The sequence below is a fragment of the Drosophila sechellia genome, chromosome X (assembly GCF_004382195.2).
Source record: "Drosophila sechellia strain sech25 chromosome X, ASM438219v1, whole genome shotgun sequence".
Classification (NCBI taxonomy): domain Eukaryota; kingdom Metazoa; phylum Arthropoda; class Insecta; order Diptera; family Drosophilidae; genus Drosophila; species Drosophila sechellia.
This window is the reverse complement of record NC_045954.1, coordinates 19,174,199-19,196,370: the sequence shown is the minus strand read 5'-3', so window position 1 is coordinate 19,196,370 and position 22,172 is coordinate 19,174,199. Positions and strand designations below refer to the sequence as shown.

Genomic DNA, 22,172 nt, shown 5'->3' with positions numbered 1-22,172 from the left:
AGATAGATAGATAGATAGATAGGTAGATAGATAGATAGATAGATAGATAGATAGATAGATAGATAGATAGATAGATAGATAGATAGATAGATAGATAGATACATAGATAGATAGATAGATAGGTAGATAGATAGGTAGATTGATGACAGACAGATAGATAGATAGATAGATAGATACATAGATAGATAGATAGATAGATAGATAGATAGGTAGATAGATAGATAGATAGATAAATAGATAGATAGATCTAGCTATATTTGCTATGTGCCAATTAAGTTACTCGTATTTTCCTTTAGTGCAACCTTGATGTTATAAAGATATTTTAACATTAAATTGTTAAATATAAACGTGGATAACAACATATTAAATTACAGTACCACAAGTTCAATTTAAACATCCAAATAAAAATGGTAAATAACAATAACTTCGGTACCAAAGAAAATGAATACTTTCTTATTTAGTCATTGAATATATTTAAATTCAAACATTTGTATGTACGATTAGTTATCGAATTAGTCGTGCAGTTCTGACGTAAACATTCCGACATTCTGAACATTAAAGACTCATCATAATCTTCAGTGAACATTTTGCCTAATGACGAAATCGTTTTGCAACTCAAAATTACAAATTACACAGTAGTGCAAATTGGTGGCACATTTTGGCCATTTTATTGAGGAAAGTCTACTCGTAAAAAAAAAGATTGTAAGTCGCCGGAGTAGAATTTTCGCAGTTAATCACAAATGCTTAAGTTTGTTTATTTCTTGATTTTGCTGCCAGTCGGTGGAGATAACATTCCACATTGATACAGCTTTACCTTACAGTTTAAGGTATTGCAAGTTGCAAAAAATAAAGATAAACAAAATCTATGGGGCCAGTTTGTAATTTTTAAACCAAACATGAAAGGGAAATCGGCGGGCAAATGTTTGCCCACAAATGTATTCGTGTTTAGACGCAAATTGCTTAGATAGTGACGCACCCCGTTCCAAGATTAGGCGTTCTTGATAAACACTGCTAATAAACACGGTCCGCGAATAAACAAACAAAACATTGCAAAATATTAAAATATCAGATTGGCGCAGACATGATTTTATTACTTATGCACTGCGGAAAAAATCGGCTGCTTTTTGGGACTTCCGTATATCGGGCTGGAAATAGAAAACGTTTCGCTGGCTCTTTATAGTAAATCATTTAAGAACTTACTAATTACATTATTTCATTACAAAGCTGCGTCATTTTTCTAACTATATAATGGTATCTTATATAATCTTAATATAAAAACTCAAGGTTGGAAAAAGGGAATATTAGGGATATGGCTTCATAAATAAAAACCACTAGTTTTTGAAATCATTCGCAAAGTTGCTCCACAATATGGTTATTATTCGAAAACCCATAATATTTATTTATCACTAGTTAGTGACAATAAAATCTCTAGTATTTTCTAATCATGTATGGTGCCTAAAAGTATGCTTGATGCATATTTTGATTTGTAAATTCTGGGAAATGACTCCATTGCAGGTGATTTCAAAATACTAGGAAGTGCGCGCACCGAATTCAGCCGGATTTTCTCGCAGTGTGCGAATAGGTGCACACATGCTAGAGCTTTTCGCCATCGAAGTGCGAATCGCGCTTATCTAATGAGTCGATAATCGCGGCGAGTGGCGGCGGCGAAGGAAGTGCATCGACGAGCGGTATTTTCTGGGAGCTTTTCCGCTGGCCCGTGGAGCCCGGAGGCGACTGGCCGACGTGACCGCCGGCACATCGGACATCCCATGGGCAAAGCTTCCCGCGGGTTCTGGTTCTGCCGGCTCTAGTTGCGGCTCCCACTCTGGGAGTGCGTTTGCGATTGTGTATATAAGGCCCCATGCAGGGCGTGCGTCCCGCGCATTGTGCAAAAAGGTCTACTCGCGTTCGCTTCGCATCAGCTCGCCGCATTCCAGTCCGCATCCGGAGTAGTGTCCAGTACCACGTGTCCAGTGTCCAGTATCGTCACTCGTCCCGATTTCCCGAGAGCAAGCAGCATGTGGTCGAAAATTGGCATCGCCGGAGCCCTGCTCGTGATGGGTGGCGTCCTGTCCTCCAGCGTGGTGGATAACTTCGCCTACGTGGACCGCTCGCTGCCGGTGGCCATGCCCAAGGCGAAGGCCTTCCAAGTGAAGCAGGAGTGAGGATTCCCGGACGGAGGATCCCAGGAGGAGGGGGTGTCTCAAGTGGATCCCGGCTAGCTGTCGATTAGACAGTTCCTGGAGCAGGAACCCCGTGCTCTTCACTCGGCAGCAGGGATATCTACTGGCCAGCCTGCTACTCCGGCTTGTGTTTGAGCTACAAGTTGACCACAAGTGGGAAATAGTTGGTGCAGGTCATCATGTCGATGCACCCGCTGGGAAGCCCCCTCCTTGCCCACAGGAACAATTTGAGCACTAAACTTTAATTTATATGTTTTTTTTTTAACTTAATGTGACTAATTTAAGGAGTTCCCTATGCGAAAGCTATAAATAAGTTAAACGAACTCGTTTGCTATGTGTGTGTGTCATTTGATTTGATTCGAAGACCAGTGTGCAATTATCGCAGTCAATAATGAGGTATTGACATCGGTGGGCAATTAGTGACAAAAAGAATACAACAGACCACGAAAGCAAAGCGTTTTATTTGGCGGCTCTATAAAAGCCAATTAGCATGACAAATTTTGTTTGATGGAATGCCAAATTGTTATACGGAACGCCCTTTTGAATCACATTTGGATAATTTCTTTGTGTTTCAACGTTTGCTTTTCTGTATTTGCAGTTCCAAATACACATGGTCATATTATTTTCCTTATCCTTCGACTCGTCCTTCTGCTTTTCTAAGTTCAGTTTTTACTTGAAATTTTAAATCACATTTGGTTAAATTGTTTATGTGTTAACATGTGCTTCTTCATATGTTCTACATTTTCATTTCTTGCATTGAGTTGTCCGAATCCTTCTTATCCTTCGACTTGTCCTTCCGCTGATCTTTGATCAGATTTAATTTTGAATCACTTTTGGTTAATTTCTTAATGTTTTCGCATGTGCTATTATGTGCTCTTTTCTTGGGTTGGATTATACGAGTTATTCATATTCTTTGACTCGTCCTCCTGATTTCTTTGTTCGGACACTGGACTGGAGGTGTGTTTTGTTTCCAAGATGTTCTACATTATATTTGGTTGGTTTGTGTTTTCCCAATTATTCAATTGTTCGAGTCAAAACTCTTCCTCCGGCATTTCTTTGTTCAGACTCCGCTTGGCCTTTTCTTTGCAGCCGAAGCTGCAGCCTCCTGAGCCTCCTTCATGGCCTTGATCCTCTTGGCCATTATAGATTTCCGCAGCCTCTCCTGGGATGAGCGCTTGAGGATAGCGGGCAGAATGATTGGTGGGAACATGCTCTCATCAAATGGATCCGTAGGGCTACAGGCCGCAGGAGGTGCTGGAGTAGGGTCAACTGGCGGAGCTGGAGTGGGAGCCAGCGTTGTAGTATGAGGCGGATCTGGTGTATGTTCCAGATGTGGAGTGGGAGCCGGATCTGGAGTGGATTCCGGAGCCGGACCTGGAGTGGATTCCGGAGCCGGATCATCAGCTGAATATGCAGTAGGAGCATCAACAGGTGGTGGAGCAAAAGTATCAGCTGGACGAGGAGCAGGCACTGCAGGGGGAGCTGGAGCTGCAAAATGCTTGGATACTTGGGGCTTGCCAGGATGTAAATATGTTGCATTGGGCCTTGGAAAAGCTTTGGTGGCCTGCGGCGGCTTTCCGATGGGCATCTTGAAGGGCAATGATGGCTGCTGATTGAGAGGCTGCTGATCGGTAAGCCATTTCTTGACCAGAGCTTGTCCCATGGGTCCAGGAAAGTAATGGGACAGCATGGCCGGCGTAGGCTTCATCATCAGCATCTGGATGGGCACCATCTGCGGCCAATTGCCAAAGTGGGCGGCAGTGAAGGAGAGCAGCTGTGGGGCGGTGAAGAATATTTGATGCTGGCTGCCATCGGGTTCCTTCTTCACCGCCTTGAAGTACGGGGATACCGCGTTGTCGATCACCGAGATGATCACATCCGGACCAAAGAGCCGAAGTTTCTCGCGCAGATGGGCGCTGATCAACACGCGCCTCGAAGTGGTGGTGGTATTTGGCACCTCCTTGACTGCCACTTTGGAAGGGGGCGGGTTAGGAACCCCATCATTGCAATGGCTGGGCAGCACCCAGGGCAGATGGGCCGGCTGGACAATGACCTTGGGATATATTTCATTCTCTAGCGGATTGATGACGTGAGCCAAGAAGTTCGGTACCGGCGGCAGTGGAGGAGGCGTCGGCGGACGACGACGCTTGGTTGCGCGTGGTTTAGGTTTGGGACCTGGCTTCCGGCCACGCTTACCCTTTGTCGGTGGCTTGGGGGTGGGTTCATGCGAGGATTCAGGGTGCATGGGCACTGTGATGGGGAAAAACGGTCGAATTGTGGTGTTGTTGTTGTTCAAGGACGCTGGTGGCACATAGTAATCCAACAGCTCAATGATTGTGTTTGGTTCCTCCACCATCACCACGACATTAGTGGTCCCTACTGGATTCCCAGTCGGAGTATCGTTCATGGAAATAGTGCTCGTATCCATGAGTATTTTTGGATTTCCATTCTCGGTCCTTCCGTTGATATTTTGTTCGTTTTGTGATATTTCGACCAACGGTGATACAGTGTTTATCATCTGGGACATTTCATTTATGGGAGCAACAGTTTCATTTCCCTGGACATAGATTGTCTGTGTATCAAGAATGTCCTTGAGTCGGGTTATTCCATCTGGGATGGAGACAAAAGTGTTCTCTTCCTGAGCTATTCCATCCATTGGACATACTGTGTAATCTTTTGCGCATATTTCTGACATTGGCGCAAAGGCATTCCTCTCATATTTTTCGGACACTGCATCCATTCCGGTAACAGGAGTATTTTCCATATTCTCGGACATTTCTGCTTTGAACATTGGAGAAATGACTTTCTCCTCAGATTTTTGGGACACTTCATACATTCCGGTTAAGGGAGTAAATTCCATATCCTCGGACATTATTGCCTTGAACATTGGCAAAATGGCTTTCTCCTGATAGTTTTCGAACACTGCATCCATTCCGGTAACAGGAGTATTTTCCATATTCTCGAACATTTCTGCTTTGAACATTGGCGCAATTGCATTCTCCTCATATTTTTGGGACACTTCATACATTCCGGGAACAGGAGTATTTTCCATATTCTCGGACATAACTGCTTTAAACATTCGCGAAATTGCATTCTCCTGATATTTTTGGGACACTTCATACATTCCGGTTAAGGGAGTAAATTCCATATCCTCGGACATTATTGCCTTGAACATTGGCAAAATGGCTTTCTCCTGATAGTTTTCGAACACTGCATCCATTCCGGTAACAGGAGTATTTTCCATATTCTCGAACATTTCTGCTTTGAACATTGGCGCAATTGCATTCTCCTCATATTTTTGGGACACTTCATACATTCCGGGAACAGGAGTATTTTCCATATTCTCGGACATTACTGCTTTAAACATTCGCGAAATTGCATTCTCCTGATATTTTTGGGACACTTCATACATTCCGGGAACAGGAGTATTTTCCATATTCTCGGACATTTCTGCTTTGAACATTGGCGCAATTGCATTCTCCTGATATTTTTGGGACACTTCATAGATTCCGGTAAAAGGAGTATTTTCCATATTCTCGGACATTTCTGCTTTGAACATTGGCGGAATTGCATTCTCCTGATATTTTTGGGACACTTTATAGATTCCGGTAAAAGGAGTATTTTGCATTTCTTCGCACATTTCTGCTTTGAACATTGGCGCAATTGCATTCTCCTGATATTTTTGGGACACTTCATGCATTCCGGGAACAGGAGTATTTTCCATATTCTCGGACATTTCTGCTTTGAACATTGGCGCAATTGCATTCTGCTGATATTTTTGGGACACTTCATACATTCCGGTAAAAGGAGTATTTTGCATTTCTTCGCACATTTCTGCTTTGAACATTGGCGCAATTGGATTCTCCTGATATTTTTGGGACACTTCATACATTCCGGTAAAAGGAGTATTTTGCATTTCTTTGCACATTTCTGCTTTGAACATTGGCGCAATTGCATTCTCCTGATATTTTTGGGACACTTCATACATTCCGGTAAAAAGAGTATTTTGCATTTCTTCGCACATTTCTGCTTTGAACATTGGCGCAATTGCATTCTCCTGATATTTTTGGGACACTTCATACATTCCGGGAACAGGAGTATTTTCCATATTCTCGGACATTTCTTCTTTGAACATTGGCGCAATTGCATCATCCTGATATTTTTGGTACACTTCATACATTCCGGTAAAAGGAGTATTTTGCATTTCTTCGCACATTTCTGCTTTGAACATTGGCGCAATTGCATTCTCCTGATATTTTTGGGACACTTCATACATTCCGGTAAAAGAAGTATTTTGCATTTCTTCGCACATTTCTGCTTTGAACATTGGCGCAATTGCATTCTCCTGATATTTTTGGGACACTTCATACATTCCGGTAAAAGGAGTATTTTGCATTTCTTCGCACATTTCTGCTTTGAACATTGACGCAATTGTATTCTCCTGATATTTTTGGGACACTTCATACATTCCGGGAACAGGAGTATTTTCCATATTCTCGGACATTTCTGCTTTGAACATTGGCGCAATTGCATTCTCCTCATATTTTTCGAACACTTCATACATTCCGGGAACAGGAAAATTTTCCATATTCTCGGACATTTCTGCTTTGAACATTGGCGCAATTGCATTCTCCTGATATTTTTGGGACACTTCATACATTCCGGGAACAGAAGTATTTTTCATATTCTCGGACATTTCTGCTTTGAACATTGGCGCAATTGCATTCTCCTGATATTTTTGGGACACTTCATACATTCCGGGAACAGGAGTATTTTCCATATTCTCGGACATTTCTGCATTGAACATTGGCGCAATTGCATTCTCCTCATATTTTTGGGACACTTCATACATTCCGGGAACAGGAGTATTTTCCATATTCTCGGACATTTCTGCTTTGAGCATTGGAGCAATGACTTTCTCCTCAGATTTTTGGGACACTTCATACATTCCGGTAATGGGAGTAATTTCCATTTTCTCGGACATTTCTACTTTGGGTGCCTGGAAAAGAGAAGAGGTCAGTTTGGCAGAATTATGGTTGGGAATCCCGCCCTGCAGCACCACATATTAATTTGCATTTGGTTCAAGCCTCATTTGCTTTTATTCCTGCTGACTCTTCAACTCAAACCCACTACCAATTTCATTCGCTTTCTCGCTGCTGGTCAGTCAACAAATAGGTACAGTTCAAGAAAATTTGTACATATTTTAATATTGAGTGTAGTAATATTGAATCAAATGAGTTAGAAACAAGCAGGTCGATAAGACGGAATAAAAGGAACTTGAAAATGCGTATCACTTTGATGTTGTGTATTAAAAAACTGCCAACGAAGTCAACTAGTATTTTTGCAAGTGCACAGACACAATCTCTGTCCCTGTCCACAAACACGAAAAATGACTGGCAAGCCGCAAATACTTTGTCAGGCTCAAGTTGACAGTCGTCCTGGATCCCGAGTCCTGGTTTTGTTCCTGGCGCCATAGGCTCATTCTGAACCCCCTCCCCACCCCGCCTCGCCTTGCCTCACCACCCCGTCACCGAACCGGCCCGCCGCCTCTGTCCCCACGCATTTGACACTTTTTTGCGGAAGCCATATGCCGGGGATTCCCCGCCCTTTCATCTCTGCCCGTTTTTGCGTGTGCGGAGGCATTTGGCAGAACAGATTGTTGAAGAATTGATTTCGGGCAGAGAGCTTTGCCACTGGACGCCGCCCTGCCCCCACTCCACGCCACTCCTCACCATTCCCCATCATTCCCGAACATCCCAGCATCCTAGCGTCCTAGCATCTAACCACCAGCCACTGGAACAATCGTTAATCTAATGAAAGATGACATTTCATGTGGGCCCGGAGATGTTTATGTCCCAACAACACTTGAGCGGGCTGTGGCATGTGACCACTGAAGTCTCCACTTCCATCTCCATCTCCACCAGCAGCTCCCACCGAGATGGCTCTTCCAGTTGCTCGCATCTCATCCGATTTGCTGGGGGCATTCATCATTCCCCGGCTTTCGCCTTTCGGCTTTCGGAGCTCTGATGAATAAGCGGCTAGCTAAGCAGGGGAACCCATCACTACAGTCTGTAGATGGCCAGGAGAGAGATTCGAGATGAGGGAGCTGCTGCGATCAAAGGTCAATTTACAAGCCGGGACTGACTCATGACCAAGATATCTGGCCTATATATCAAATAGGGCATTCGTCACTTAATATGCAACGTAGTAATTAGAGATATGAGTTACGCGGGTAGACGAACTAAAGTCCCTTGGGATTTTTGGGATATATGTTCAACATAAATCAGTTCTTAAGATGAAGAAAAATGCATTGTTAACTTTGCTATATGTATTATAATAGCACTCAGCCAATAGAAGTTGGCTAAGACAGTTGCGTGCAACTAATGCAGTTAGGTACAAAGTCCTTGTTCAAATTAATCTCATTAAACTATAGTTCGCTATTGACCATTTTCTCGGTGCCATGTTAACTAGCTGCCACGCCCACCTCGGCTGCCTCGCCACCCAGCACTCAGTGGCCCAATAAAATTTGATTAGCCAAACAGTTCGGAGCGGCGACATGGACAGGACGAGGACCAGGCCAAATCCTTGGGAGGCCCCAAGAATATCAGAAATTATGGGGGCCAAACGGGGTGGCAGGGCGGTACGACCCCACCAATTTCCGGGGGACATGTGTATTGTGTATTCATGGGGCCAGTGGCGGCAGTGGAGAGCAGAGGACGACGCGGCAGGACATCAGGCAACTTTGGGTTAATTTACATTATAAACTTTGAATATTTTATTGTTTGCCCAGGCTAAGGACACCAGCTGGCCCCGGGCGAGAGATCCTGGACACTGCCTTCTGGCCCCTAGCTAGTAGCTCCTCCGGCTCCCTCGATTCGTCCTTCTTCGTTCTTGGCCACGTTATTGACACTTTTGCGGGCAAGTGGGAAAGTGGGAATGGGCTGCTGGCTAAAAGGTTCTGTGGTCAGCAGAACGAGGTCTGTGACTCTGATTTAATAGCGGCATCAACATTTTGGGGCAAATTATGACGAAGCTTGGTCGCTAGGATATCACGCCCACTGGCCGCCCATCATTAGCATGGGCTTTTGCTTGTTAAGCTTTTAAGCATCGAGTTACTAAATAATTAAACAATTTCCCTCGCACACGAAATCGGCCACAGAAGGGGCACAGAAACAGGTGCCTACATTAAATTGAACTTCATATAAAGTGAAATGCCATTGAATTGTCCTCGTTATCGAATCGCTAATATCGACCTTTGGTCGCTCACAACTCCCGGTCTTAATTATGCATTTTATTCGGGCCTCCGAGTCGAAAATTCAGAGCCGAATATCAAATGTCAATTAGTCAAGGCCCAAAGCTTAGTTATTAATTTGCAATTTGTGTTTCATTTTAATGAGGTCTTTCTAGCTCAAAAGTGAACAAAAATATACAAATTATCCACCTGTTTTAACTCTGAGCGTTATAATAATCTGAATCCTATTTGCGTTGCCCTACGAACTGCAAATGAAAGGGGAAATTTAAATCTATATGCAATAATCTGGGAAACGTATCAATACTTATAAATTACACACATGTAATCTAACCAAAATACCAGATGAATGACTGTACATATACATATATATATGCCATTGAGCTTTTTGGCGAACACGCTTTACATTTTCATGGCAAAAGCCACGCATATTTTACTCAAAGGGTATTTAATCCTTCGTTTAGTTTCATTTCAGTTAATCGCAGTACGCAGCTGCATTGATTTTCCCGGATTTCCCGGCTATTGAAAACTGTACTTTATGGGCTTGGAACGTTTTTCCCAGAACCGGGCTTACACCAACTGATGAAAGTTTTGCTTTCGCTGCTAATAAGCTACGTGTCGCATTTACCTTTTGGGTGGGCGAAGTGGGTGGCTGTTTTGGGGGTGGTTGGGTGGCTTTGCAACGCGGCTTTCGGACTAATAAAACAAGAGACAGTTTAAGCCGTCGTTTCGTGTCGGCTCTTTGTTCTTTTGGCTGCTTTGAACCACATATGAATAAACTGCCACTAATCCAGCAGCCAAAACACAGAAAACGAGAGGAGCAGGGGGAGAAGAGATGCTGCGATGCGGGGGAGAGGGGAAATTAATAATTTATAAATGTTAGCGGGGCGTCAGGTATTAGGAACGGGATTTTCAACGCCTTTTGCTTGGAACTTTTGCCGCGGGGGACAACTCGGCTGGGAAAACTCATTTAAAGAAATGCGCTCCGCTTATCACCGCCCTGGCATCGAAATTAGCCAAAGCAAAAAATACGCGGCGGAAAATGGGGAAAGCGGCGGGAAAACACAAGGACAAAGCGTATGCAGGCACTGCAATAAATTATAATGCAAATCCGCCTTTAAGATCGCAACAACAACGGCTACAAAACGGGCATTAAATGCCCGCCACTTGACTGCGCCACACATTTTTCCACATTTTTTTCACATTTTTTCACATTTTTCACTTTTTTTTCGGCCCACTGCGTCGTTCTTGTTGTTCGTCCATTTAAAATGATAAAAAGCGCTCGCAATTTCTGCGCCCGCGATGAAAGAGATGTTGAGGGGGGGGCCTGGCAGGGTTAAACGCTGTGTTTGCTGGGCAAAAGGAAGCTTTTCACTCACCAATCAAACGAAAACTGCAAAATATTCAAAATATTCTTGATTCAACTCGAAACTGTTTTTTCCGTGCGCTCCGACGACTTCGAAACTAGAACTGAAACTGAGCATCTGAATTCTCGATCCGGCCAAGTTCGATTGACATCCCGTCCACAGTCGACTTGTGAGGGAGAAATGCCGATCAGGAACTATGTACTATGGGGAATTTAAAACGCTCTTTGGGCATAAGTTTATATCATTTATTTCTAATCATTTTATTTCTAATCTTATACATACCTTCAGATTTTGTCAAATTTTTAAAAACACATTTATGGCAAAAAACGGATGAAATTTCCCGTAGTGCTTTGTTAAATCAAAAATCTCCATTTATAGATACTTTAGCAACAACAATAATATTGTCATACATTTTCTAAATAAAACAGACACAAATATATCTAATGGATACCTTAGAAATCCAATAGATTTCTTATCTGTATCAGTATTTGAAAATTAGGAATATCTTCACTTCCTATAACCTCGAGAACATCCTTCACCTCTCTACCACAGATGTTCCTTTCTTTTGGCCCCACATCGCTCATCACAACAGAAACCGTTGTAATCCGATCTTGAAAAGGGGAACTTCTCCTCGTGCAAATTTATAAACATATGTAAATGCTTAACCGTATTTAAGGGCCCAGTCCCGCCCCCATTCGCCCATTTAATCTGCCGCAAAATTTTTGAAAATTGCACTTAAAGGCGCAAAAGTTTAAATGCGAAATGCTGACAAATGCGTTTCGATTTCCATTCACAAAAGGGGGCTCATCGTCGGGTATTCCATATATCTCAAAGTTGGAAATTAAATTAAATTTCTTTATTGGCACTTTTTTTCCTGCATTCGTTTCATTTCGTTTGCTACGCATATGCATATGCAAAATCCAAAGAGGGTGTCCTTCGCTGGGTGGCCAAAAAGGGGGTGGCTGGGTGGTTGGGTGGCTGTGTGATTGGGTGGCTGGGTGGTTGTATGGACAGGCAAAGCAATCAGCAGCAATAAATGATAAGCTTCGAGGCAACAAAGCCCAAGCCGAAAGACGCACATGAACACAAAGAGTCGTCGTCTGGGAGGCGGAAATTCCGTTTTCAGGGAAGGAATGGCAGGCAGAAGGGAACGTCTTAGATGCCGGAGCCCAAGAAAACTGTCATCCACAGGAAAAGTGGTGGCGACTCACTGGGAAATAGGCTTTCAGCGCTCGCTTCTGCTTGGTCAATATCGGAAAATCGAAGCAGGGACGGGGGCGTCTGCTTGTCTGGGGCTACTTTGCAACATATTTGCCGCTAACGAAGCGCACGATTTCCAATAATGCCCAGAATGCGTCTGGGAGATGCGGATGCTGCTCCTCCATACCCTCGAAAACAATTGACCCGGGGTGGCTTGGCGTTTTAATCTCCTTGGATAAAAAGGACGCCAGTGGGTGCACCTCATGTGGCTATGAGTTATGATCGTCATAGGTGTCTTTATGCTCAGATAATATATTAGTATTCAATTATATTGATAGACAAGAAGTAGTGATACAAATGATATGCAGTAGTAGTGGTCGTATCTTCTGTCGTCCTAGAACGAAGCATTCAATGCTTCCATTTCATTTTTATAGGGTATCCCGCCAGTTCAACCCCCAGTTGGCGACACCCTCTGAGCCACACACATGCGAATACAATTGCACGGGGTGTTTGGCTAGGGCATGTGTCCTCATAAAACGTACGCCAAATGGACACAAACACTCGCCTTCCTACTACGGAGATGTGACTTGTTGGCCGGACTTGGCCGTAATGAGTTCCCTTGTGGCCGGAGCGTATTGCCTTTTTTATGGAGCCATTGCCATGGCCAAAGCCGCCCATGGGGGCGTGTGGTGGTGAGTGGGCGCCAAGGTGAAAGCCACTTAAAGCCAAGGGCAGGGCTCAACAATTTCCAGTTATCATGTGACAGTAATGAAGTGACAGACGGCAACAAGGAGATCCGGGAGCTGAGATCCGAGCGCTGCGAGCTGAGCACCGTGAAACGAGAGCATCAAGAGCATCGAGGGCATCGACGACATCGAGGACACCGATGACAACTCGACCGCAAAGCTTCAAGTGCGAAAGTTCCACGGAGTGGGAGGTGGGTGGTTGGTCTTAAAGCCGTTTAAAGGGCCTTGAGCCCCGACATTTGGCCAGGCTGGCCCCACCTCCATGCTGCAACGTTCGCCCTGCGGTTCTCGGACAGCGGCCACATTAATTATTAATTGCAGAATAATTGCAAAATTGTGTTTGGCCAAGTTAATTTATGCAATAAAACCGCCGACCGCCCCATTCCCTGATCCTTTTCGTCCTTTAAAGTCGCTCGTTCACTCAATTTGCCACTCTTCATTCCGTGTAATTCCTTCCTTTCTTCCTAATTTTTTGCTTTTTCGCCTCGCTCGGCCCCCAGCTAATGAGCCACTGATGGTCATGAGCCGGCGACCCTGTCCCTATTCCTGTTCCACGTCCCAGTCCCCAATAACAAACCAGTTCCAGGACCGCCTTCTTTTTGAGCCAGAGCAATTACTTAATCATTTGCCTAACGACCGAAAGGCAGGCGAAGGCAACAACAGCAGAAATTAGCAAAAATTAAGTGAGAGTTCAAGTGAATTTGCGGGGCAAAGGATTGGGATTGGGATTGGACGAGTAGAGGTCGACTCCATGTGGCCGGATTGTGGTAAATTGTGGTGCGGTTTTTCCTGTGCTCCGACAAGTGCGGTCAAGGCTGAAAAGTATGCTACGTAAAATATGCTAATATGCTAAATTATCCTTTAGTCATTGAAATTTATTCGAGCAGTATTTTAAATACATGGCAATCATACAACAACGACACATGCTCTTCTTCAATTGCTTCTCAACCAGAGCAAAGCATTTGGCTTGGTCAATTAAAATATGAAATAAATTAACAATAGATTGTAACATATAAAAATTAGTTACTAAAGTTGATATCAATAAATGATGGTGTGATTGTCTTTTTCTTATGGTTAAATATTTGATAGTTTGTACATATAAAAGATACTTTAACTTCTAAAGATATACTTAAAATGATCTTACAGAAGCAATAATGATATCTTCTATCTAGTTTTCAAAGCATGAAAAGCATGAAAAGCATCCTTTTGCAGCTTTGTTTGCTTACTTGTTCGCCTCTTGTCGTGAAGGGAAACGTCCTGCCTGAATAGCATGAAGTCAAACTGAAGGGGGGTCGGGGTGGAAAAATCAACATAAGCATTTTGATATTTCAAATATTTTTCATTCAAAATTCCTTGACCTAGCCATTGGTTCGCCCAACAAACACGATTGAGATACTCGTGGCCTTTGGCCTGGTTTGTTGTTATTTTGTATTATTCTTCTACTTCTTAAAGCTGGGACAAGAGCACCAGTGCTGCCACAATGCCCGATTTGCATTATGCAAAAGTTGGTTTTAAAGGTCCCCAAAATTTAAGTTTTCGAATAAGATAGCAATCTTAAGTCGTGAGTGCTGATATTATGTAATTTCTTTCTCAGATTTTGTATGGCTGCTCTTAACTTAACCCTGGCAACCCTGGTTTCCAGCGTGTGCACTTGCATTTGCCTGTGCATCTGTGAGATACTGGTGCTCGGTTGTGTGTATCTTATGGATTTCAGTTCGGGCCCAGGCAAGCATATAAATCTATTATCCTTTAATTTAGCCACAGAAATAATGAAGCATGTAAGAGTCTTTTGTGTATCTTTGTGCCTGTGTGTTTGGGTGCCACGCCCCCTGCTCCACGCCCCCGCTTCCTTTCGCCCCTCCCGGCCTGACACACATAAATTCAATCAACGGCAATTTGCCGGCAGAGTTGCAAAGGCTTCGACGTCCACAAATGTGCAATTTATTTATTGTTACTATCGCAAAAGCCTCTCGCGGTGGCTTTTCTACCCAGTAATTGGGTGCTTTGGGTATGTTATATTATCGTATTATTTTTTTTTATCTTCTTCAATATCCTTAGTTTGAAAAGTCATTAATTTTTTCAGAAAAAATTACTTAAATTACCTATATTAATGATTACTGAAAACTTAAGGTACATGTATATAAGAACCAAAAATATTGCCTATCGTTTTGGATAAATGTCATCATCCAGCAAAACAAAAGCAGTTTTCCCCAGGGTATTCCCGACGCTCTTGACTCGACTTAGGCCTTTCTCCAGCTTGTTGTTATATCTGCAAATTGAATTTTCGTTTAGCATTTGTGCGATTTTGGCAATTCATTAAAATTGGAGCGGTGTGGGGTTTTCCAGCTGCAACATGCGCCCGCTGCAGGCAAATGGAAATGCAAATTTCCCGGGCCAAGACCAAAAAAAGGGGGCTGACGGCGAGGAAGACACAAAGCGACGACAAAGCCGGAGCGTTAAATTGGCAACACACATGCCGGGGAAAATGCGGCATCATCTGGCTTGGCAGCTGCCTTAATTAGTTAAGAAGAAAAGCGAGTTTTGGCGCCTTTTGAGCCATGCATCCATGCATCCACGCACTTTCCACCCACCCCCCTTTTCGTTGGATACGTAAAAGCGGACAGCCAATAATTGCATAACCCAGTTGGGAATACTCGGCTACCAGTATACCCAGATACTTGGTCAGATACTTGGATACTCGGTTATGCACTCCGATTCTCCATGATCCGGATGGTCCGACTCGTTATCGGCTGCCTCGATTAACTCCGGGAGTTGCTGGCTAATCGCATCAGAGGGAATTATCCCGGCCAACGATTGATTTACGGGCCCGGGGACTCGGAAAACTGAAAACTGAAAACTGGCGAAACTCTTTTTAAGCTGCTGCAATCTTGGGATGTTCGCAATCAATTCCATTTGATACTGAACGCTGTTTTCCTGTGGGCACGCTGCCACGCCCACTCAATTGAGTTATGATATATGGGTCGGGTAACAGGTGAGGGCGGACCAGTCACCAGTCGTCCCTCGATGCTGGCCAAGCCGGACACCTTCCACATCCGGAAAAGCACACTGCAAACAAAACATAGTGCGTATGACAGCCAGTACGTTAAAATGCATTGTAAGGGCATTAAATTTGTCATAATCTCCAACGAAAATTTAGCATCGGATGTATATCCTGTCGCCCCACAACTCCATGGATATTTCTTCGAGTGCATGCCACTGCCACGCCCCCTGCGCGCCGCAGGCGTAAACTTTTCGCGCCTCTCGCGCCATCCTCATAAACTGTCCCCCGCTGACGTCGCACTTGGCATTCAGGACAGGACAGGACATGCCAGGCCAGGACACTGCTCCGCGGAAAGTCGGGGATTGCCAACAGGATGGAGGGCGAGGACGTGGACGGGGGATCTGCAGTTGATTCGGAGCCGGAGTTCCACTGCCAACTGATTAAAATGCGTTGCAGGACTGTAAAAGGCGCTGAGTCGACGCCGACTGCGCAGCCAGCGCCGCTGCATTTGCATTTATATTGTTTTGACCCGAGCATTATTATCATTTCTTTTCGCCCACGTCCACGCCCAGTGCCACATCCACTCCTGTTTGCACGCGGAGCGCCACTTTGTGGACACGTAGTCCTCGTCCTGGTCCTTGCCTCCACTGATCCTTGATTATGCCACCGGCATAAAGCCAACTTTGGCCGCCCCCGCCCCCGCCACCATGCAAACTTCTGCTTAGCGGGTGTTTTATGGCTCTTTTTGAACCCATTCAGTGGGCCAAAACTTTGAGACGCTTCCCGCGACAGGGCGTCATAACGAGATACAGCACTAGATATACGGATTATACCCGAAAGCAAAGCGATTGGATGGACGGATGATTAGCTTTCCGGGGTCAAAAGGTCGTCCAGTTGCCCAGTCGCCCAGTTGCCCAGTGAGGGGATAATGCAATCTAAATGGTAAAGTGATAACTCCAGCGAACACTTGAATTAAATGGTGAAACCTAACCGCGCTCATGTGAGATGTCCTGAAATTGAAACATTTATCTAAGGTTTAATTTTGAATTATAATATTGTCTTATTGTATACGGTATCTCAATTAATTTTTAGACATATTCACTTCGAATCGCTCTTGTAAGTATATTAACTATCACCAAACTTGAAACCTTTACCTCTGATACTCTTTATTTTACTCAAAGTGAAGTTTTTTTTAGATTGCGCATGTAAAAATATAGGGAAATATCAAAACGTTGTACAATTAAGCCTCGGTATCTGTTAAATTAGCAAGCTTCATTTGGGTGCTTATCAAGTTGATCTGATACTTATTATTTATTTCCACAAAGGACTCGCCATAGTTTCCAGCCAGACAGCCGCCGCGACAAAAGCAGCCGAAGATGTTGCAAGAACCCACTCCACAATATGAGCCCTTGAGCACCCTTCCATCCGCGCAAACTGTGGCCTCGCATCCGTATTTGGTGGTCTTGGCATTGACCATTCAGCACGATCCTTTGCCCATCGTGAAGAGCAGTTTGGCCTTTGTCCAGCAGCAATCTGCGCCTGATTCGCCGAAGCAGGACACCCAGACAACAAGGATGAGTAGCACTGACACCGAAACCGCTCGCATTGTGATCGAATAACTTATGGAAACTTTATATTGGGCTTTATATAGGGAACCAAAGTCATCGTACTATTACCTTTTAAGCGCTTTTAATTTTACCCTTTACTTGCACACTGAAAAATATGTAAAAATAAAAAGAATTTTTATTATTTAATTTATAATTTCTTTTATTCTTCAATATCACCAAATTAAATCAGACTATTTTCCTAATGTTATATTAGAAGTGTTAGTTAGGCTAGTTTATCTATTCCTTGACTATGCCTGTTGTAAGAGAGAGTAAGGGGTATCTAGCCGCCTATACACTGGAATATAGCGATTCCTCTTGCTATTATCTTTTAAGATTGTAAACTTGCTATTATCTTTTAAGATTGTAAACCCTTCAAGTGAACAATTATACATGTCTGGTCGCAATATTCATTTTGACAGCACTCACACTCTTTACTCACTCACATTATCTAAAAAGGGTTTTATAGTATTACTTACTAGTTATAAATAAGTTCGTATCACTATGAAAAGTACCCCCTTCTTCAGGCCTACTTGTTCAGAATATTGATCGATTTATTGCCACTCAGATGTCGAAAAATTGTCTTTCTCTCTGCGATAAACCAAAGATCCACCAAGTGAGTATGGTAAAAAAAGATTTTAGGCTTTTCTTTCCTAAGTCGCCACCCACTTTATGTACCTTACCCACGATTTTCCGACCACCAGCATCTTTTTTTGGCATCTTTTTTGGTGGACCCGTATCGAAATGGGAAAAAGTGGATGGAATACAATGGAGGGAAAATCGAAGGAAGACTACAAAAAATGTGAAGCGGACGTGGACGCTGACTGATTAGAAAAATGTTGTAAGACACAAGGAGCGGGCCAGCAAGAACTGAAATAAAATAAAATAAAATAATACAAAAAAAAAATGAATACAAAAATAAAAGAAAGGAAAGGAAGAAGTTTTTGTGCCGGGTACGAAATTAATAAAAAAGAAATTCATCAAATTTCGGGAGCGTTGAAAAAACGGCAGGAAGCGGCTTGTCAGCACGCGTACGCTGAAAAAATATTGCTGAAAACAGTTAGCGAAACAATTTAATGATGAATGATGGTCAATGTCGAATTCCGTGCATTGTGTAGCGGAAGGAATCCCAAGGGGGGGTCCACTAACTCAAGGGGCCACATCCCCATGGCCAAAGAAGCCCCAGTCCCGGCAATTTATTAAAAATGTGTAGAAAGTGAATGAAAATCCGGGAAAGATGCCGGCGCAGCTTGTCATTCGCCTTGAAAAGGACATTCTGTGGATACCATTATGATGGCATTGCTTTGATTTGGAATACTTCGATTTGTAATCCCCAACGAAATTAAGCTTGTACATGGGACAAAATTAATATTTCCTAATTGGATTGGAATGCCATGTTCTCTAGTTCAATATACATTTATTGAAAACAGAAGGAAAGTGATTAATATATAATATGGGCTTAAAGAACTTACACATCAATAATCGGTTGTACGTCCTATTTACTTAGATGTCTTTTACTCAAATATTAATCATTTATTATTATTATGAGCTTAAGAACACAATTATATATCTTTGAACACTGAATTGTTTGCTTAATTCCTATGGTTATTTGGCTAGATTAAGACTACATTTTATTGCATCTCATTCCGGCCATTCTTAACTATATCTTCGCCTTATAAATTTATAATTTATATAATTTTACTAGTCATACTCCCTAAAAAGTGCATGCTGATCCCTAAAAACTTAAACACATATATTAATTCTCTATTTCTGGTAGATAGTCATATAATTAGATTAGTTTAGACTTGGTTGAGATTTTCATCGTCTGAAGTGTTTGAGTGTTGGATTTCGATTTGCTTCTTCTTACAACTTATGTTGCAAATTGTTAAAAGACACTTTCCGCGTGCTTGAGTCCTGTGAAATAAAGATATTAAGAAACAAGAATATCTTATAATTACACTGCAATTAAGCAAAAATAACTTTTTGGCTATTGTGTATTGGGATTTAAAGGTAGGTTCTCTCTCCTTAACTATTTTATTTAATTTTCTTTTACAGCTTGTTTTATGCACTCACTTTGGTAAGGAAGACAAATTTTTGGCATCAAACATTTTAGGATTTTATTTGGATAGGATCTTCGAAGAACTGAAAACCGAACTGACTTGCTGGCGAGCCGAAAAACAAATGAAGTTGGCTTTGAACAAACTCACGGCGTTCTAAGAACCCCCTTATATGCACGAGTACATATGTACATATGGCTTATGTAGTAGAACATGTAAACATTCGGTACTTTCGAATCTGCTGACGAATCAATTAAAGTTGGGGGAGTACGAGATCATTGGCTCAAGTGCGTTTGTTTCAATTTTCCGCGTAAGCAAAATTGCCCCAAAATGCTGACTACTCTGGTTGGGATAGCAAACTAAATCTCAAGTACCCACTTCCTTCTGAAACAATATTTTTTTCGGAAGATGATTTCATTCTCAAAACGAAATAATTTTCTTTAAAAATGAGCTTCCTTGTTCTTGGAAAAATCTCTGTGGAATCTGCGGGATACCAATTGCGAATCATTATTCGGAACTTAAAATGGCATTTATCACATTGACAAACTCCCGCTCGACTGGCGGCCCCATTACTTATCCGACCCCCCGATCCCCATCCGATTTGTCCTCCGATTTCTCGAATTTCAGACTCCGGTATCAGTCATTCGTCATTCGTTCATTTGACAATCAGATATGAATTTTTTTCTATCTCCGTTCGGCTGCGCTTTGTTTGTTGTTCTGGAGCCCCGTCTTCGATGCCCGTCAATTGGCGTTTGTCAAATGACTTTGGCTACCGAGTACAGTTGCCACGCCAGCTCCTTGGTTTGTTTGGGCCATCTTCCTACGTTACGATAAGGCCTCTATATACAAACATATATGTACATGAGGGGTGGGGAGCAGGCCGACAAGCTGCCGAATCTTTTGGCGTATCATTTGAATTTGTGCGAATTTGGAATTGCCATTTCCTGCTGGTCATTTATCTGGGCCTAATGCGCTCCATGACAAGCGAAAGCATTGCTTTCCCATCCCAATCCATCTCGTTCCATCTCATCTCACATCTCATCTCATCCAGTTGCTGCAGCATCCCTGCCCCCGATGATTAACAGGTTTCCGAGCTCCGCCGGACTGATTGTTGTGGATGCCACCGATGGCGAGGCACTTAAGCAGCCTCGTCCGCAGGGCACGGCGATGCCATAAACTCGGCCAGAGCCAATTAAGAGCACTGAGAGAAATCGCTGATACTTCGGATTTTGAATTAGAATTATTTCATACATACCAATAGAGAAAAATGCTCAATCTTTATTTAAATAATTTCACTTATAAGCGTTCTATATTTACTATAATTTCCCTTCTTTTTTGTGTTTTTCAATCCTTCCGATTCACGTTTGAAAAAGGTACTAAATATTCAATAATATTAGATTTTAGCGCCATAATGTACATTAAAATTTCCTCAATATAAAATAGGTTAAAATAGGTTAATAGGTGACCATTTGTAAGCATAACATTTATACTAAAAAGTATCATATTTCAATCATTTGAAATGAATTGTTCAGTCAGCATCTTATAACGGATTTCATAAAATAAGCAACAAAAAACAATCTTAATATTATATTATAATTATTTTGTATGTCAATTTAGAATAACTTAAGTACATCAGATACAAACCATAACTTTCAGATACATATCCGTAGATCTTTGTGAATGCGTATACTATGTTTTTCTCTCACTGTCGGCGATTGCTATAGCCGAGTGGGCACAGGATGCCCAACAGGATCCCTCGGCTCCTTGGAGGTGGGCCTGGGAAATGTCCTTGGGCGTATAATTTTATTGTGATGAACTGATAATGTGACATTATTGTAACTCATTTGTCAACAAATTACGGCCGCTTGAGGTGGGCGTGGTCCTGTCCCGAGCCTATGTATCAATCAGTGTGCACATCCTTACCCTCACTCCCCCTGCCAAACACACACACACACACACAGGGAAACAGGGACGCACACCAATACATAATAAATGAATCGTGCATGCATTGGAAAAGATCAAAAGTGTCAATAAAACAAAGGCAGACAAACAAAACCCAAAGCGAACAGAATCGAACCCCAAAGGGGAAAACAAACATGGGGGGTCCGGAATGGAATATACTGGAATGGAGCCGGGCCAAATGACAAAAGTGGCAAACGTGGCATAAATTACACAACCACCACCCCCTTGGATGGGCTAGTTAGAAAAAAAAGTGGAAAAAGTAAGGGAAACCGCGATACGAAGCTTAATATACCCTGTAACCTAGACATTAATGATATGTTTATTGAGTTGATATAGTAATTTAATATTATTACCGAGCGACAAGCTGATACTTATAGAATATTTTGTGTATGCCTTACTATATATATATTTTATTTATTATAATTAGCAAGTCTCATTAGGCCAACGAATGTAAGGAGCATTCCTTGCTTCCACATCCTTAAAGGGTATCACAACACAGGACATCTGAGGGGCAGTGGAAATCCCCGCCTAACAAGTGGTCTCCAATGATGCGCGATAGAGCTTCACATGGCCAGCGGGAATACGGAGTGCCATGGCGAATGGAATCGGAATAGAAACGAGGAACAGGGACTCCGCCCGTCCACATTTGACAAAGTAAATCAGGGAAAATTAAATGAATTATTGCCGCAATAAATGTGGGTGAATGACAATATAAATTGTGTATGTCGCCACTTGAAAGAGCGAAATAAATGCCAAACTCGAGATGGAGACACAGATGAAGATGGGACTGGCTGATGGGAAAG

General features: G+C 42.7%; 3 protein-coding genes across 3 annotated transcripts; 1 reads left to right on the top strand and 2 right to left on the bottom strand.

The window, feature by feature from the left end:
• The first annotated feature begins 1,500 nt into the window (after positions 1-1,500).
• Positions 1,501-2,517, top strand: LOC6614939. Its single transcript, XM_032725135.1, has 2 exons — positions 1,501-1,515; positions 1,812-2,517. Exons 1-2 carry the CDS (start codon positions 1,501-1,503, stop codon positions 2,163-2,165), a joined length of 369 nt encoding a protein of 122 aa, XP_032581026.1. The 3' UTR covers positions 2,166-2,517.
• A 98-nt stretch (positions 2,518-2,615) lies between these two features.
• On the bottom strand, positions 2,616-10,981 carry LOC6614938. Its single transcript, XM_002039319.2, has 2 exons — positions 10,812-10,981; positions 2,616-7,182 (listed from the first exon to the last, which is right to left on the bottom strand). The coding sequence occupies exon 2, from the start codon at positions 7,165-7,167 to the stop codon at positions 3,244-3,246; it is 3,924 nt and encodes a 1,307-aa protein (XP_002039355.2). The 5' UTR covers positions 7,168-7,182; positions 10,812-10,981; the 3' UTR covers positions 2,616-3,243.
• Positions 10,982-16,781: 5,800 nt separating this feature from the next.
• On the bottom strand, positions 16,782-17,352 carry LOC116802095 (protein Diedel). The gene is given in 1 exon segment (XM_032725218.1): positions 16,782-17,352. A coding segment is annotated over 1 exon segment (366 nt). The 3' UTR covers positions 16,782-16,986.
• Between the last annotated feature and the right edge of the window lie 4,820 nt (positions 17,353-22,172).